The sequence below is a fragment of the Poecile atricapillus genome, chromosome 33 (assembly GCF_030490865.1).
Source record: "Poecile atricapillus isolate bPoeAtr1 chromosome 33, bPoeAtr1.hap1, whole genome shotgun sequence".
NCBI classification, from domain to species: domain Eukaryota; kingdom Metazoa; phylum Chordata; class Aves; order Passeriformes; family Paridae; genus Poecile; species Poecile atricapillus.
Window position 1 is genome coordinate 177,820 of NC_081281.1, and position 17,690 is coordinate 195,509.

At 54.0% G+C, this 17,690-nt stretch overlaps 1 protein-coding gene across 2 annotated transcripts; it reads left to right on the forward strand.

Moving 5' to 3' along the window:
- The first annotated feature begins 542 nt into the window (after positions 1-542).
- Positions 543-12,271, forward strand: PLEKHO1 (pleckstrin homology domain containing O1). 2 transcript variants are annotated; one of them, XM_058860692.1, is made up of 7 exons: positions 546-908; positions 1,706-1,852; positions 8,525-8,665; positions 8,901-9,005; positions 9,790-9,891; positions 10,197-10,966; positions 11,045-12,271. In XM_058860692.1, the coding sequence occupies exons 1-6, from the start codon at positions 882-884 to the stop codon at positions 10,962-10,964; spliced, it is 1,290 nt and encodes a 429-aa protein (XP_058716675.1). In that variant the 5' UTR covers positions 546-881; the 3' UTR covers positions 10,965-10,966; positions 11,045-12,271. The 2 variants fall into 2 exon arrangements, with proteins under 2 accessions (XP_058716676.1, XP_058716675.1); XM_058860693.1 differs by lacking the exon at positions 11,045-12,271 and having other exon boundaries at positions 543-908; positions 1,715-1,852; positions 10,197-11,003.
- Positions 12,272-17,690: the final 5,419 nt, after the last annotated feature.

The window sequence follows — 17,690 nt, forward strand, 5'->3', positions numbered from 1 at the left end:
ATCAGGGGTGGGGGGTGTTGTCCAGCAATGGAATGGACACTGTCATTAGAAAGATGATCCACTGATGGATGGATCAATCTTTCTGGACAGAACTACTTTCTCCTTTCTCTGCTTTTCCCTCTACCTCACCCACTTCTGATCCATAAATCCCATCTGTGACCTCAGTCTCACTTGCAGGACATGAAGGAGACAGACAAAATAAGCCAAAAGAGGGCATTTTTTAGGAAGCTCAGTGTCTCCTCACATTTGGAAGCCATGCTCTGAATCCAGGCTGTGCAGACCCTCCGTGCTGGAAGCGACCCCTTCCCACAGCCCCCTCCCCAGGAAATCTCTCAGCTCCTCTCTCCAGCGGGATTTGTTCACACTTCCGAACACCTTTAGGGGAGAGAAAACCCTCCCAGTGCCACCCGGCTGCTTTTCCCTCTCCTGGGAAGTTTCCCGGTGACCCGTGAGAGCGCCGGGAACGCGCCCGGGCCCCGCTGGGCACAGCAGGCGCGGCACCGCCCGCCCCGCGCCCGCTGCCCCACGGCCCCGCGTCCCCGGTGAGTCAGAGACAAAGAAGAACAAGCCCCGTGGGCTGCGATCCGCGCCGTGCCGCGAACCCCGACGTCACGGCCGCGCGGCTATAGATGGAGCTCGGGAGCCCGGCGCAGCCCGGCGCAGCCCCCCGAGCTGCGGGATGGTGGCGGCGGGGGGGGACGCGGCGGCGGCGCTGGCGATGGCTCAGAGCGCCGGGCTGGGCGCCGTGTAACGGGAGAGGGCCCTGAGCCACGCGGGGCGAAGGCAGCGCGGATCGCGGGCGCAGCCCCGGGTGTTCCCCCGCGCCGGGAGCCCCTCTGCGACCCCCCGCCCCAAATCGCCTCCGAGCGCACCAGGGAACGATGAAAAAAAATAATTCTGCAAAAAGGGTGAGTAGAGAATCGGTTCTTCGCCGGGGCAAGGCGGGGTGAGGGAGGCTCCTGGATGTTTCGGGGAGGGGGGCTTGTCTCTCCGGGGCCGGTTGTTCGCTTCGCCTCTGCTCCCCCCCGCAATAAGCGCACAGATCCCCAGGCAGACCCGAAGAGACCCAAACCCTGCGCCCGGCCCTGCTCCTGCCCCTGCCCAGCGCCCCTCCTGCCTCCCGCAGCCGCCACAGACACTGGGTGATGTAGGCAGGCAGTTTTCATCTTGGAACACAAGGAAACGATAAAATCCGGAGGCACCATCAATCCGTCGCTCTTTGCGTGTTGTGTGCTGCACCCAGCGATCCCATCGCTGCCTACGGAGACACCTCTGATATAAACCAACCGTAGATTTCACCTCTTGCGTTAATTGCTCATGAAAAGCTCCAAAATGCAATTTCCATCGCGGTAAAATAACCCAGTTGGTTTAAATTCCGCCCATCCCCCTCCTGTTCCCCTTTCCATGGATAAATGCCCGTTGGATGAGGCGATAGAGACACCGGCCTGTCTTATATAACCGCGGAGGGAACCCTGCCCGCTCCTCGCAGCGTCCTCCCGATGCTGCTACTGTCGCTTCGTGTCTGCAGCACAAAAATCCCCGTGGAGTGACCCCGGGGAAGGGACTCGGTCCCGGCGTCGGCGGAGAGAGGGGCCGGAGGCGGGGGGAGACAAAAGTTGGGCAAAGAGGGAAGGGGGAGAAAAGGAGTGTAAAACCAAGAATAATCCCGTTTTCCCCCATTTTCTTCCCTCTCGCTTTGTGTTAGGGGCACCAGGATGGAAACCAGCAACCTGTGCAGCCAGAGAAGGTCGGCTGGGTGCGGAAATTTTGCGGAAAAGGCATTTTTAGGGAAATCTGGAAAAACCGTTATGTGGTTCTGAAGGGAGATCAGCTTTACATCTCGGAGAAGGAGGTAGGATCGGTTTCAGTTTCCTTTCCCATCCCCCCTTCCTCCCTTTGCATATGAAAGGCGCAGCCCCGGCCCTTCGCAGCGCCAGCCGGGCCCAGGAGGTTCCTCGGGGGCTTCTCCTCTCCCCGGGCTGGCGCCGGCGGGACCCGGCTGGGGCCGGGGTCGGGGTCGGCTCTGACAGCGATTTTCCCAGACAGCGCTGCTGGGCGACATTTTCCCAGCGTGGACACGCGAAAGGATTCACTTAGCGAGAGTTAAGCCCTCAAACCTCTTTCGGCCGCGGCGACAGCAATGCCGGCTCCCTTCTGTGCCTATCCTCTGTCCTTGAGCCAAACACTGCCTTGTTTCCACCTGCTTACTCTCTATTTGGAAATAACTCCACTCTCCCAACTGAAATGGAGTAATTTACAGGTTGATCTCTTGTATTTTTCCTCCATGTCAAGAGGAAAACGGGGAAATTTTACCCCGGATCGACATGGTGTTGTAACACGTGCCCCCTCCGCTGCCCCTCATCTCCTTGCTGGGTGCTGAGGCTTAACGTGATGTTGCCACTGGACGTAATCGGATGTGACCGTCCGGCTGAGCCAGCACCTGGCTGTCCTTGTACGCCCCCCCTGTGCTTTTTGTCTCCATAAATCCATCAGGTAGAACTCCCCAGGCCAGAGCCTCTATCCCCTGTGACATCCCAGAGCTGCACCAGGCAGTGATGCCCACCTCAGGCATGGTGGTAGCCCCAGTTCAGGGACTTTGGGATAAAATCCTGGTCTCTCTGGGTTTCCTCCACCTCAGAGGAGGTAATTTCCTCGCAGACTGTGGTTGGTCTGCCTGGCCTGGCTCTGTCAGCACCTGGAGAGAGCAAGGGACAATTTGATTTAAGGACATGTGGACACAGCACAGGCAGAGGGTCAGGGCTTTTTATAACAGAGAAATGGCCTAAAAAGTGGACTGAATGCCCAGGGTGTGCTGAGCTGCTTGCTGGCATTCTAGAGCTTGCTCCTATCAATCTGGCTGCTCCAGAGACAAACAGGAACGGGCAATAGATGTCCAGGTAGCTACAGGTCAAATCCAGCTGTGCTGGGAGCACCAGAGAGGGATGAGGCTGGAGGAGCCCGTTCTGAACAAGAAGCTCTCGTGTTTGTGTTTCATAGGGGGAAAAACTCACAGCTGGGCCTGAGGCGGCCCCCGGGCTCCACGTGTGTGTGATGGACCATAAATAACACGCGGCAGCCGCTGCTGAGGCTTTATATGGAAGAATCTGTGTGGCCAGCAGAGATGTGGCCACAGATGACATCTGGTGCTGGTGTGCAGAGGTGACTCCGTGCTGGCCATGGAGGTGACATGTGCTGCTGGTGTGTGCTAAGGTGACTCTGTGCCTGTGGAACAAGCCATGTCAGGGGGTCTGGCATCCTGGGGGTCTCACTGTAGGGAATCCCGAGGGGTTCCTGGGGGGTGTCCCAAGACTTCCTGCTCACAGGGTTTGATGCCAACCAGAGCACCAGCACTTAGCAAAGCCAGGACCCCTCCTGGGCCCCAGGGAAGGCCCATGTGTAGCTCCAAGCTCTGCTCCCAGAGCGCCTGCTGTTTCCTGGCAGCTCATCTCATGTTGCATGGCTGCTCCAGACGTGGTTCTGCAGGTGAAGTGACATTGCCAGCCCTCCCTACCATCTCGGAGCAGAAAGGGTTAAATCCTAAGGTTCCTGGAAGCTCCTTGGCTCTGCTCATTAAATGGATTCATTTATTTACTTTTGCCTCAGTTTCTCCATTTGGGAAGCAGGGCAATGAATCCCATCTCCCCAAAGCCCATGGGGAAGGGGAATTGTCTGTTCCACACCGGGATCCCTCGGGAAGTATGTTGGCTGGGGCAGGTGTTGATGCTGCACAAAGAGACCGTTCTCAGAGCTGAGCATGGGCTGAGGTCTGCAGTGGGGAGATTTCCAAAATTCAGACTAACAAAATGCCATCAATATTCATGCCAATTCCTCCTGGGAATTTGTGTACTTTTCCAGTTCTCTGTCTAGGACTGGGCTTGCAGGTCAGAGACCAGCCCTGATTATTCAGTTTTGTCAGGAGAATTTGGGAATGTCTGATAGAAGCCTGGGCTTCTTCCTGGCAGAGCCAAGTCTGTAAGGAGAAGAAATACAATTTTGCAGCCCAGCTGATGGAAAATGCTAACAGGGTGTTTGAGTGCTGCCCTTTGAAAGCTGTGGGACTTGTCTGACACCTCCCGAAATGGGAGCTTGAGGCTCTGGCCGTGCTCACTCTGCTCCCTCATGGCTGCTGAACTCCGTGAACTCACACCAAAATCCTTGGTTATTCAGCGTTTGGTCATAGGCCAGAACCAGCTCTGTAGGGATGAGGTGCAGCGGGCTGAGCTCGGCTGAGCACACTGCCACCTTCTCAGCTCACTCTTGCATTCTTTCCCCTCGCTCTCCTCACGACGGTTCCTCCCCCCGGTACATTTCTGGGAATTGTTCCCTGTTCCTGACCCAGCTTTGTCCCTGCCTGCGCCGGGGAGCAGCGGCCGAGCTGACACAGCTGGGCTCGGGCTCGGCACTTCCTCGCAGGAAGCCGGGGGCTGCCAGGCAGCTCGAGCCCGGCCGCCGAGGGCGATGAGGAAACGCTTCTCTCGAGCATTCCCTTGTTTGCTACCAAAGGCATTGGCTCAATTAGCACAAGAGCACTCGAGGAGGTGCCGCTCCTCGGTTCCAGCTCGGCACGGCCGGCGAGGGGCTGGGGGTGTGTTCGCATACTCGGTTCTCTAATGCTCCGTGGGGCGTTTGCCCTCAGTGAGCGCCGCTAGACTCAGTACATTGGGATTTTGGGAAGAAATTCCTCCCTGTGAGCGTGGGGAGGCCCTGGCACAGGGTGCCCAGAGAAGCTGTGGCTGCCCCATCCCTGGAAGCGTCCAAGTCCAGGTTGGATGGGGCTTGGAGCAATCTGGGCTGGTGGAAGGTGTCCCTGCCATGTCCTGCCACCATCCCCTCATCAGCTAAGGGCAGCGACCTGGCCATGACAAGGACTGGACAGTCCTGCTCACACCCATGTGCATCCCTGTCCCAGTGACAGCCTGGCTTCAGCCAGGTCTGCAGGCAGCTCCATCCCTTGTTGAAGTAGCGCTGCTCAGCTGGAGGAAGTGAAACTTTGGTCGCAGCCTACAAGGGGAACTGTCTGTCCCAAAACTGCCCATGTTTGGGTATTTGGCTGCACTGAGAGTCTGGAGGTTTCTGGTTACATCCTGAGCCGCACTGTGGCCTCCCAAGTGTCCCGTGGGTGCCTCACACTGGGTCTTGTGATTTTCTTTACCTTCCGCATTTTTCTGTGTCCCAGTGCAGCAGGGAACTGATCAAGCAAATTGTCACCAAAAATCCCAGACTGCTGTGACTGAGCACCTGCCCTGCCCTTCCATTCACGGTTTGGCCCCAAAACACAGCCCTGACCTGGGTCCAGGAGGTTCAGAGTCACTGCAGGTCACAGCTTGGTGAGGAAATTCAGACTCTCACGAGTGAGACACCCAAGGGTGGTAAATTAACCCAGGTCAGAGACCCTCCCGCTGCCAGCGCGCTGCAATGAGCCTTCCTATGGGAGCAGAGTTCTGGAAGCACAAACAGCTGTGACCCTCTGGAGAAGGGATTTGGGTGCCATGGCTGGTCTTCTGACCCATTACGTGCTCACAGCCCCTCACATCTCAGGGCACAGGGAGTGCTGGGTGCCCCGGGGGCTAACCCAGGCGGGCGGCAGCTGTGGGGGAAGGAGTGAAAGGAGTGCAAGGAATGCAGCTCCTCTCCTCAGATCCGAGCAGTGTCAGCCTTGGCACAGGCAGTGACACCCCGAGCAGGGCCAGCTGCCAGGGGAGCGGGGCTGCATGATCTCATGGCTGCAAAGAAGTATTCCTTGCTGTAGGGATGGGGGATGCTTCTGATTGCTTTTCCATGCCTCAGTTCCCCTTCCCTCACCTGGCCACAGGTAGGAGCCAAGTGGAACCCCAGGGCACGGTTGTTTTGCCTGCCTCGCATGGGTACAGCCCGACAGCAATGCCAGCAGACAGCCAGGGCAGCACCTGCTGGGATTGATTCACCTTAATCCTTCCAATCCCTAGCTCCCCACAGGGCACGGAGAGCAGGACCCACCTACCACTGAGGCTCTGAGATCCCTCAATTCTTAAACTCTCTGTAGCTTTGGGGAAGGAGAGACCTGCTGGAAACCTCCCAGCTGGGAATGGTTTTGCCAAAATCAACCATCAACCTCTTGCTTCCTCCTCTCCTACGGAGAACTGATACCAGAGGTCACTTCCTCCTGAGCACTGACAGGGTGCTGGGACACATTCAGACAAATCCTCTTTGGAGAAGCCTGGAAAGTTTGATTTGGATGGCCCCTATCTCACTGAGAACATGGAGGAGGTGACACCCTGCAGGTTTGTCACCCACCTGCAACTGACAGTGACCAGGGTTTCAGCTCTGTTGGCCTCATGGTCCCAGTAAATCTGTGGCTCCTCAGGCTGCCTTGTCCTCAGCCTCTCCTAGCTCCAAGGCTGCTCTGAGCAGCCTCTCATGCCACCACCTCCCTCCTTTTGGCCTCAGGAGCCTCCCGCAAAGGACAAAAGAGCTGGCAGGTGCCTCTGGAGTTGCCTTTCACCTTCTTTCTGTCCAGTTTTTCTCTCTGCACACTGGATGCTCTGTTACATGAGCATGAGAGGGGACTCAGCTGGCCATGCCCCATGTGAGACACCCGCTGTTTTTTCTGTGCCACCACAGCCACCTATTCCAGGCTGCTGCTGATCCTCTTCCCCCAGGAATCCCTCTGTGGATGTTGCTTATTCCCAGCTTTAAGCATTTTATAATGGGTCAGACACAGGAGCAGGATCCCCTCAGTGTGTCCGAGTGCAGTGTCCCCTGGCTCGTGTCATTTGCAGGTGTTTGAAGGACGAGCTGCACCTGCAGGGTGTTTGTCTGAACAAAGACACCTGCTCTGTCCTGCAGCTTCCTGGGGATGCTCCTGGAGGCAGGAGGTTGTGTGAGCTCTGCAGAGGAAGGGAAGGGCTGGGGAAGCCCCAGTGACCCACATGAGCAAACATCTGGAGCAAGGGCTCTGGTCTCAGCCGCAGAGCGCAGCTGGGGGTCGGAGGGGGATCGGCTTTTCCTGCTGCAAATGAGTCGGGCACAATTCAGCTGAGATTCTTGGAAAGAGGTGGATTGTAGGATGGGAGTGGGAAGAGATCAAAGCCGATTAGCAGCATGTAGGGAGGATGTGCAGCCAGACAGTCTCTGTTATCACACCCAGACACAGGGGATGTGTCACAAGCAGGAACCAGCTCGGGCCGTCAGGGATGGCAGTGCCGGTGATTGTCCTGTGGATCCTGGGGACACACTCAGGAGCACAAGGACAAAGGATAGAGGGGAGCTGCTGTCATCAGGCAAGGCCAGATGGTCAGTTTATCCATGCCCCTGGTTAGGAAGCTTGTTTAGTCACCCTCTTTGATTAAATTCTATGGAAGAATCATGGGGAGTTCCTTCAGTGCTTCCCAAAACTGTGGAGGAAATGTATGAAATGGGGTGGAGTCCTTTCAGGAAATCCAAGGGCTCAGACCTCACCACCATCTGCCTTCCCAGCACCCGAGTTACACACCCTCCACTGCTGATGCAGCCTGGGATGACTGGCTGGAGTCGGATTAAGCAGATGGATGTGGATTTGAGCCTGGTGCAGAGTTTGTAATGGACATGCAAGCCTGAGCTGTCTCCCACCCCGGTTTCCTAATTCCTTGTGTTTACCATGGAAGAGCAGAGCTTCCCTGCTGTAGGAGTGGGATTGAGGATGGTGCATTAGGAGAGCAATGAAAAGGAAGGGAGAGCTTTGCCATTTCCCCTTTGCTCCAAGTCTCCGAGGGACAGCACCGTCAGGGATCAGCATCCAGAGCCCTGTGTGCCCCTAGACCCCTGCCTGTCGCCCAGTGACCCTGTGCAAACTCCATCTCTAATCTGAGCCTCTGTGACACTGATCCATCCCCATCTACCTGTCGCACTGTGGCAGAGCAGAGTGTTGCGGAACAGACCTGGAAAATGGAAGATCTTGTGGTCACTCAAGGACTCTTTAAAGGACACTGAGAGCCTCGGGACAGCCCGGCAGCCCCTGCCCTGGGTGGTGGGTTCTGCCCACAGCCCCCTTGCAGGGCTGGGGCTCAGTGTCATGTCCACACTCTGGGCCCGGTCGTACTTCCCCCAGAGCCAGCTGCCAGCACAGGGTAAAAAATAGGAAGTGCTAATCCTTATTGCTCCACCTCTTGTTCTGCTGTCTGCAGAGAACAACTGTCCCCTTGTACCAGAGATGAGAGCCCACCTTCTCCTGCACCTCTCACCTCCACCCTAGCCCCCTCCCAGCACACAGGGTCCTCTCCTTGTGGCTGGAGTAAATCCTGCACATTTTGAGGGCCCACAAGCAGGAATGCTGTGTCTGATCACACCTGCATGACTGTTCAGCCTGATGCCAGTAACTCTGGGGATGGAAGAGCCAGGAATTAACCTGGCAAATTAACCTGGCAAAGTATGATTTTCTTGCTATCCTTCTAAATATGCCTCCTCATTCCAGAAGAGACTAGTCAAAATCCTCCTGTTGAAATCCTGCTGGCTAGAGCAGTGGCATCTCTGACATCTGCAAAGTTCTAATTTTCTTGCTGTTTTGCAGGTGAAAGATGAAAAAACCATACAGGAAATGTTTGACCTGAGTGACTATGAGAAATGTGAAGAGCTCAGGAAGTCCAAAAGTAGAAGCAAAAAGAACCACAGCAAATTTACTCTCGCCCACTCCAGGCAGCCTGGAAACACGGTATGTGGGGTTTGCCCAGATGCAGCCAGCCCAAGAGCCACTGGCTCCAGGGGTGGGTAGGGGTGTGGATGGTCCTGGGGGGATGCAGGGAAGAGAGGGATGTAAATGGTCCTGGGGAAAAGAGGGTTGGAGGCTCTGCTCTGCTTTGCCTTTTCTGTAGAGCCATAGGCCTCACGCTGGCCAGGGCCCATCCCTGTGTGAGTTCTGGCACTGACCTGAATTCCCTCTTTTGTAGGCACCAAATCTGATCTTCCTGGCTGTGAGTCCAGAAGAGAAAGAGTCCTGGATTAACGCCCTCAACTCTGCGATCACACGTGCTAAAAACCGGATCTTGGACGAGGTGAGCAGGATTCAGGCTGAATCCCAGCTCCCGTGTCTCAGCCCAGGTGAAGGTTTGAGATTGCTGGGAACAGCCCTGTCTTAGGGACACATCCACACAAAGTGTCTCCAGCAGAACTCCTCCTGCTTCTCAAGGGGCGTGTGGAAGTCCCAGTTACACAAAGCAGCCTCTGCCAGGAAAAATAACAGGGCAGCCCCAGTTCAGCCTCCTCCTGGGGACACAGGGTGTACTTAGAATGCCAGGTGGGCTGGCAGAGGCACGTCAGGGTGAGCATTCCCACAGTTTCCTTCAGTGTGAAGGAGAACCTAGCTGGAGCAGGCTGTGCCCTCGCTCCAGGCCTGACTCTCACATTAATGTTTCATGGCAACCCTTCCTCAGCTCAAACCTGTCTCAGCTCTCCCATTCACACTCAGCTTCCCACAGTGCCACGGCACTGCCAGGAGGCTCTTTGCTCTCCTGGAAGGCAGCACAGAGCCTGTAGTGAAGGAAAACCAAGGTCAGACTATGGGGGAGGCTTTAGAGCAGGAAGCAGCACAGCAGACACCAGGAGAGATGGCTTCCAGGAGAGTCTGTCACAGGAGTCTTTGCAAACAGGTTCAGTTGTCAGGAATGACTGGAGCAGATGTAATCCCATCATGGCACAGAGAGCAGAGACCAGGCCAACACTGTGTCACTTCCAAGACTGGACTCCCACACCCTGTTCACTGCCAGTCTCCTCCTGCTTACAGCTCCAGGAGCTGGGAGTGGCTCGTGTTCCGTGCTCACAGCCTGTGTCACCCTGCAGGTCACTGTGGAAGAGGACAGTTTCCTTGCCCACCCAACGCGTGACAGAGCCAAGATCCAGCACTCCAGGCGCCCTCCCACGCGGGGTCACCTCATGGCTGTGGTAGGTACAATCAATCCCAGACACCTGCTTGGGTGAAATTCCCCTGGAAGTGTTCCATTTGTCAGTAAGTGCAAGGAGAGCTGGTGCTGGAGCTCCATGCTGAACTGAGAGCTGCCGTAAGGACAGCTCTGGGTCATCAGCACAGCACTGTGCAAACCTTCTGGCAAAAGCCACCCCGAGGCTCTGTCACTGAGTGAGGGAGCATTCCCGCTCCTTCTCTGTAGTGTGTATCTGCAGTGCAGAGACCCTTGGAAGCAGGGGCAGCCATTCTGGTGCCAACTGAGCTCTGCTTTCTGCTCCTCCAGGCATCTACCTCAACCTCCGATGGAATGCTGACCCTCGACCTGATCCAGGAGGAAGACGCCTCTCCGGAGGATCACGGCACCTGCGAGGAGAGTTTCCGGGTGGATCTGGACAAGTCCGTGGCACACCTCACTGCTGGGCGGCGCCGCTCGGACTCGGAGAACACCAAGTCATCGGAGAAAGGGAGGACAGGGAGCCTCCCGCGACAGGAGGTGACCTCATGGGATAGAGCTGGGCAGCGCAATGACTCCTTTGACAAAGGGACCATGTACACACCGCAGGTCCCCAAAAAGCTCTCGCACTCAGAAAAGAATAAATGTGCCTCCATGGAAGAAATCCTGTCCCGACGGGACTCTTCCACGCACCGGGCGGTGCTGAGGAAGGGGCTGGAGGCTCAGTTTGCCTCGGCAGAACCAGAGCAGCTGTCCCGGATACAGGAACTGGTTGCACTGAAACTGGAAAAAACTCAGGAACTGCTGACAGAGGTGAAGGGCTACGGGGAAGGCAAAAGAAAGACCAAGGACTCCAACACCAGCACCACCATCACCACCACCTCTTCTTCCTCATCATGTTCCAAGTCGGACTCTGAAAGGATCCTGCAGGAATCTGAGAGGCTGCTGGGGGAGGCTTCCTCCACCTGGAGCCAAGCTAAGAGGGTGCTGCAGGAGATCAAAGAGCTGAGGGACCTGTACAAACAGTTTGAGCTGCAGCAGTCAGACTCGAAGCCCAAACAGAGCTCACAGTCGCCATTTAGGAAGAGCATGATGTGAAGGCAAGCCTTGGGATGGGAGGGAGGGACTGGGGAGGGCAGCAATTGGGTCTTTTTTTTTTTAATTATTATTATTTACAGTGTTCAAAAGAGTGAAAAGGTGCCTGTTCTCTCCCAAATTTGCTTCTCAAAGCTTGGACCCTTCCTTTCCTCCATCGCATCCCCTGATGAATCAACCCCGTGTTCCAATAAATCAGTTGCAGTTTATACTCCTTTGTAAGAGCTCCCTTTGCACTGCAGGCCCCAGCTCCTGTCATGCTCCAAGAACAGGAGTGAGCACTGGTTCCTGGGAACTGCCCGTGTCTGCCTGGAGCACTCCATGGAGTGGAGCTGGATGAGCCCTGGCATTGCTGCTTTCATGTCTGGGCTGTGCCCCAAACTACGTCTCGTTCACTGGGACACTTGCCCTGTTCCCTCTCAGAAATAAGTGACATTAAAAGGTTAAAAACGGTGTCCATCCCCACCACTGCCGGGAAGTCCCCAGTGTCCAGGAACTTCCCTGAAGATGTGGGAAGTCCAGGCTGATTGCCAGCGTTACACAGGCCATTGAGGCATTTGCTGGGTGCAGCTCGCAGAGCTCTGTCCTGGCACAGTCCCCTAGAAAACTTGGGGCTGGCAGCTGTTATTTTGGGGTGCACACAGAGCCCTCCGGAAGGGCAGCAGCAACACACTCCATATCCACCCTGACCCTGTCAGGCCATGAATGCTTCACAGACCCCCTTGGCCCCGAGCAGTGGGAGGCAGCAGCGACGTGTCTTCCCTTCTGTGCAACCAGAGGATCAAAGCCTTGGATTCGACAGCCCACACAGGCAGTTGGGGGGGTTTGGGCTTTTCCATTCTCAATTCTCTTTTTTTTTACCTTTTATTTGAGCTGAGCAATAGGGGTGTGTGCAGGAGCCAGACACCACAAGCCAACGGCAGTTTTGGTAGGTTTGCCTTGCCCTCTCAGGTGTCATAGACAGCAGCAGGCTCTGCTTGGGCTGTCCAAGATCTGAATCAGCCTGGCTGGAAAGAAAACTGAGCCCAGAGCAGAGCTCAGATCGTCAGCTCATGGGCTGGCTCAGCTTTCACACCCACGAGCAGGACGTGGCTGTGTCTCACAAGTTCACTCGTGGTAACATCCAACTGTTCCTTGTTTTTTAAAAGGAAACCTAATTCTATTACCTACATGGCAAATAGTCCACAAAAATATTAAACCCACAGAGTTACTTCCTGGGTCATGGTTGGTGTTTTCTCTTTCCTTTCCTGGCTGTGATGATAAGATTTTTTTAAATTAAAGAAAAAAATAAAACCAAACCCCAAACCTTTCTCAGTGAGTTTGGCTTAACCAGACCCCAGTGATACTTCCAGGGATAACTTTCAGTGCCTTTCCATGCTAATGAACTGGATTGCTTCACAAAGTGTTTTGCAAGGAACTACTGAACCTCCCTTATGACCTGCATCGCAGTTAGTGCCAGCGAGGTGCTGTATTTGTGACTCCCACACCAGCAACTCTCCTTGGATTTTGGAATGCTCACTGCCATGCTGCTCTGAGTGCAGGCCTCTGGAAAGGTCCCCACGAGCAGCACACCTGAGCAGCCCCGTCCTGCTCTCCCCAGGGAGGCCCTGAAGCTCCTAAGGGCAGTTCTGGGGATCTCGCCTCTCTGCTCACCCCTCAGTTTTCCCCCCTCTGTTTCCCTGCTGCCTCCCGCCAGCCCCTGCCCGGCCCCTGCCTGCGGAGGCATTCCCAAAGCCGCTGGCACGGCGCAGGGAGCCCTACGGAGCAGCAAAGCCAAGGGCAGCACAGACGTGGCTTTGTGCATCATCGCCCCCGGCCGGTGGGTCTATCCATGCGGGAATAACTCTGCACAACGGGGCTGCGCTCGCCCAGCAGCGGAGCAGCCGGCTGCCATTCCCAGAAAGGGCCGGTATTGTCCGGCGTGGCAATTATGTTGGGTCTAGAGACAAAACACTGGATCATTACAGGAATACAGAGCGCCCTGGCCGGGCAGTGCACAGCAGAGAAGTCTGAAGCCTGATAATGGCCAAGAACTCTGGGTTCTGCCCAACTGTGCCTTGAAAACATGTACAGAATAGGGAAAAGGGGGCTGGGAAGGGGATTTCCCATTACACTAGAGGGAGACGGGATTGGGACTGGATTCTTAAGATGTAGGCAAAGCGTCTCCTATAAAAATAGCTGCAATTTGCTCAACACATGGTGAGGAGTGGGCAAGCGTGTGCTGTGCTCGTCAGCTGGCACTCGGCTCCAGTGCCTGCACTCCCTGCCTGCTTCCCAGCACAGCCAATCCCTGGAATGCTCCCGCTCCCAGCCAAATAAGGACCGCGGGGCGAGGAACCCCGGCTGCATGCGGCACACAGAAGCCCACCCACCTCCCCACCAAAGCGTCTTTTTTTGGTTATTTTCTCCCTCCCTGCCTCAAAAGCTTTAAGCAAACCCCCTCCTCCCTCCCTCCCTCCATCCTCTGCTTTTCCAAGGGAATAACAGAGAAATACCTCAGGATGGAATTCTTGGGAAGAAATTCCCTCCTGTGAGGGTGGGGAGGCTCTGGCACAGGGTGCCCAGAGCAGCTGTGGTGGTCCCAGCCCTGGAAGTGTTCAAGGCTAGGTTGGATGGGGCTTGGAGCAGCCTGAGATAGTGGAAGGTGCCCCTGCCCATGGCAGGGGTGGAACTGGATGAGATTTAAGGTCCCTTTCAAGACCCAAATCATTGCATGATTCCATAACTCTGTGAAACACTGGCACCCAACAGCTGGGTAGAGAGGGCTGAAAACCCAACAAATCCCCCAAGCCACAGGGGCTGTGCTCAGACACAGCTGTCCCCACCCAGAGAGTTCCTGCCAAGAGAACATTTTGGGGTGCAGCCCCACAAACCAGCCCCATGTGACACATGGCCACCCTAAGTTTCACCCGTTGCAGATCTGGGGACAGAGGGAGCAGCTGCAGTGTCTCTGCAGTGCTGAGAGGCCGCTGGAAAGCAGGAGGTAACCATTAAGAGGCTTTTGGTGGCTTTAAATAGAATTTACACTTGGAGGCAACTCTCACACTGCTGACAGGCAGCAAAACTCGGGTGTAAGGCAGAAAGGGGTTCATGTTGTTCCAGTAGCAGTGGGCTGTTCTGCAGGCTGAATTACACCTAACAAAGCAGTTCACAGGAATAAAATTGTGGTAGATAAAGTCCAGTTTCTCCAGCAGTTTCCATCCTTGGAAAAAGCCCCTAACCTCCCGAGTGGAGCAGGAACACCAGTAACTCATGGTAGAGGGTTCTCAGGCTGAGGAGGGGGTGGATAAATACAATTTTTCAACACAGCCAATGGCTCCTGCTGTGAAGAAGGATTTTCTGGAGTTACTGACGGAGAAAACTGCAGAAATTGTTGCTTTTTTTTTTTTTTCTCCAATAAGGCAAATGCCTTAAAAAGAGAAAGTAGGATTTGTGTCCAGATGTGGAAGGTGGGAAGTTACAGATCCTCCAATATCCCAACTGAATTATATGTTCAGCATGCCCTTAGAATAAATTGTATGAGATCCCAAGGCACTCTGATACGTTATCAGAGCTGGGGGCATTCTTTCCTGTGTCAGCAGCTGTAGGTGAGCACCTGGTGCTCCAGTGATGCCACTCACTCACACGACCCTGTCCCTCATCAGCTTTTACCCCCATGAGACAATCAGTTTGGGCTTTTGAAATAAAATGGGAAGTGTGGTGCTTTCTACCTTGGACTGCTGGAGGATTGAATCTTCTTCCAAGTCCCTAGAGATGAAGAGACATAAAATAGTTTGACCCACATTCACAAGAATAATTATTGACTTAACAAGTTCCAACTGGGTTTTCAAATTAAAGCTCAGCAAGAACAGACCCACTTCCCTAAAAAAAGATAGAAAATAGAAAAATTCAGCAGTTTTGCATGCCAGATACACCTGTGTGCAAATGTATCCCTGGAATATGCACACGTGGAGATTTGTCCACGTTCTCTCTCTTTAGGAAGGAATTTTTTGGTGAGATACATAGTACAGTGCCTTGGACTTCTTTTCCCTAAATCCAGTTTGAGCTGTCAGAAAGTTCCTCCTCAGGCTCAGAGATCCCCACACTCCTCTCCCTGAGGGGCTGGTTCAACACTGGGGATGTCTGACATGACACCTGTTAAAGTGACACCACAGAAAAGGTGAAAGGTGCAGCTGTAGTTGTACCTGTTGGAAGTGTTTCCTGAGCCTGGCCCAGGAATAGCAAATCTCTGCTTTCAGACACTGCTGATTTGTTTTACTCTATAAAATGTCCTGAGGAACTGAAAACTACAGTGATTCTTCCACTTCCTTAATTTGTAATGTGTTTAAAAATTTGTTGCTCTGTTTTGACACAAATCATCCCAGCCCAGAGGCAAGAGAGGGTTTCAAAATCTTTTTAACATTTGGGAATGTTTGGGAGGGGCCAGACCAGCCAGAGTTCAAAGGACAGAGCTCAGCCCTCTCCTGACACCAGTGGCTTGGGAGTTCTGCACTGAAATGGTAATTTCTCCTTCCAAACCCCTGCCCTGGGGCTGACGGAATGGTCAGAATAAAGAGCCCATACATGTAGGACAGGAGGACAGAGGGAACCATTCAGAGCTGGAGGAATCTGTGGCTCACAGGCTGATACTGGGCAATAGGCAAAGGTCTGGCATCGACTGGAATGATGCCACAGTGGAGATGTGGACATCATTATTTAAAGGACTCTCAACAAATGGACTGAGTCATTAATGGCTTTAAACTGAAAGAGAGAAGTTTTAGATGGGGTTTTGGGAAGGAATTCTTCCCTGTGAGGGTGGGGAGGCCCTGGCACAAGCTTCCCAGAGAAGCTGTGGCTGCCCCAACTCTGAAGTGTCCAAGGGCAGGTTGGACAGGGCTTGGAGCAGCCTGGGACAGTGGAAGGTGCCCCTGCCCATGGCAGGGCATGGAACAGGATGAAGAAGCGCTGAGAGCAAGGGATCAATCTGTGTGTACCCGGTGTGCCCCTGGCACTGCCCAGGGCTCTCCTTCACTCCATTAGTGCCAGCTGCCCACAGGCCAGCACTGGCCCAGCTCCACTCGCCAGATGCCAGTGGTTTGTGCTGCACCTTACAACACTCCCTGGGTTTCTCCAGAGCATCCTCCTGCTCTGTGCAGCCAAGTGTTTCTCCTCCCAGCCCACTCGCTGCTATATATAATTTGAGCGCTGTCTACCTTTCTGCAGACCAAGCTGGGAGTCGTGCTTCCCAGAAATCGTGAGGTGGCATTCAGAATCCTGAAGGTTCCTGGAAAAGCCTGCTCGGAATGCCTGCTCCAGCCTGCTGGTTCTCTTGTCCTTTATAGGTCACAGGGTCACTCAGGTTAGGTCTGCTGGCAGCTCACAAACTGGTAAGGTTCAATAAATGAGAGGTCTGGCTCATAATGCTTCATAAAAATAACATTTGGCTTCTGTATGTCAAATAGATCCTTTGGAAAACAGGTTTCTTTCTCTCCTTGCTCAAGTCAGATATTTGCCTGCTGCCATCTGCTCCCTCCTGCTTTCCAGGGAAGAGTTCACCCACCAGCTCATCACTGAGAGCAAAACCACAGACAAATCTGGCTGAATTCTTGTTCCTTCATGGGCACAGCTCACCCTTCCCGTGACCTGAGTTTGTGCTGCTGCAGCATTCCTCAGGCAGCTCGTGACCTCAGTTATTCCTCAGCTCTCAAAACGTCACTGCCTGTATTTTCAGGTGTTTTAAAACCAGCTTCCCTTTTTACAGTGCCATTGAAACAGTTTTCTGTCATTTTCTACTGCTCAGCAGTTTGGGAATATATCATTACACAGAAAAGTTATCTCAGGGGCTCAGGGCCCAGGATTTGGGCCCTCACGAGTTATGGAATAACAGGATCAGAGTATGACAATGAATCTAGAGCCTGTGAGGCAGGAAGAATGGGGCCGGTTGTTCAAACGCTGCCTCTGCCAGGTCCTTGGGGCATGATCTGGGATGAATCACCCTGTTCTGTGTGCCCTAACCCCATGCCAAGGGTAAGTATGAGATGGCTGCGCTCAAAATAGGAAGAAGCTGCTCCTCCCTCATGATTCCCTGCAGGTGAGCTGCATCTTCCTATGTCAGGGACAGGATTCCTGCAGGAAGCAGGCTGATGCCACAGGGCAGGAGGCACATTTTCAATTAACTGATGGTGCAAGCGACAGCAAAGGAAGAATTCAGTATTCCCTGGCACAAAACATTCCCTAAGATTTTCCCACTTCATTTAAAGGGAAAATACAAACCAGCAGTGCAAATTTAGCTCCAGAGGGGAGAAGGGAGACTCCAAATGGGAACAGACCAGGTGCTCGGTACTGGGTAGAGCATTGAGGGTGCCAGGGAGGAGGGAGCAGGGTAAGGAGGGTTGTGAACATATTTACAGCCATCTGGCACCCTGAATTATCCAAACAATGAGGCTGCTGGAGCACTCACTGAAACACAGAGATGGGGAAGGAAGGAGTTTGTTTGGGCAGAGGATCCTGAGGGCTTCGTGCTTTCAATATATGCTTTGTGGAAATGTTTTATATCACTTATAAAATTATTTATGTTACTGGAGATACAGGGAAATGAAATCAGAAGGAAATGGAAAGGCTATTCCTTCCAGAGTTTTTCCTTCCAGCTTTCTAGAAATCAAGTCATAGGAAGGAAAAGCTATCCTGGGAAATCTTGGTTTCTTGGGAGGCAGCAAGGGGGATCAGAAATGAATTAGGAAAGTTTGTCAT

Excerpts from the sequence above, each read along its gene's own strand:
- PLEKHO1 (XM_058860692.1), top strand. The coding sequence starts at position 882 with ATGAAAAAAAATAATTCTGCAAAAAGG. Across the intron at positions 909-1,705 it reads AAAATAATTCTGCAAAAAGG|GGGCACCAGGATGGAAACCA; the intron begins GTGAGTAGAGAA and ends GCTTTGTGTTAG. Across the intron at positions 9,006-9,789 it reads AAAACCGGATCTTGGACGAG|GTCACTGTGGAAGAGGACAG; the intron begins GTGAGCAGGATT and ends GTCACCCTGCAG.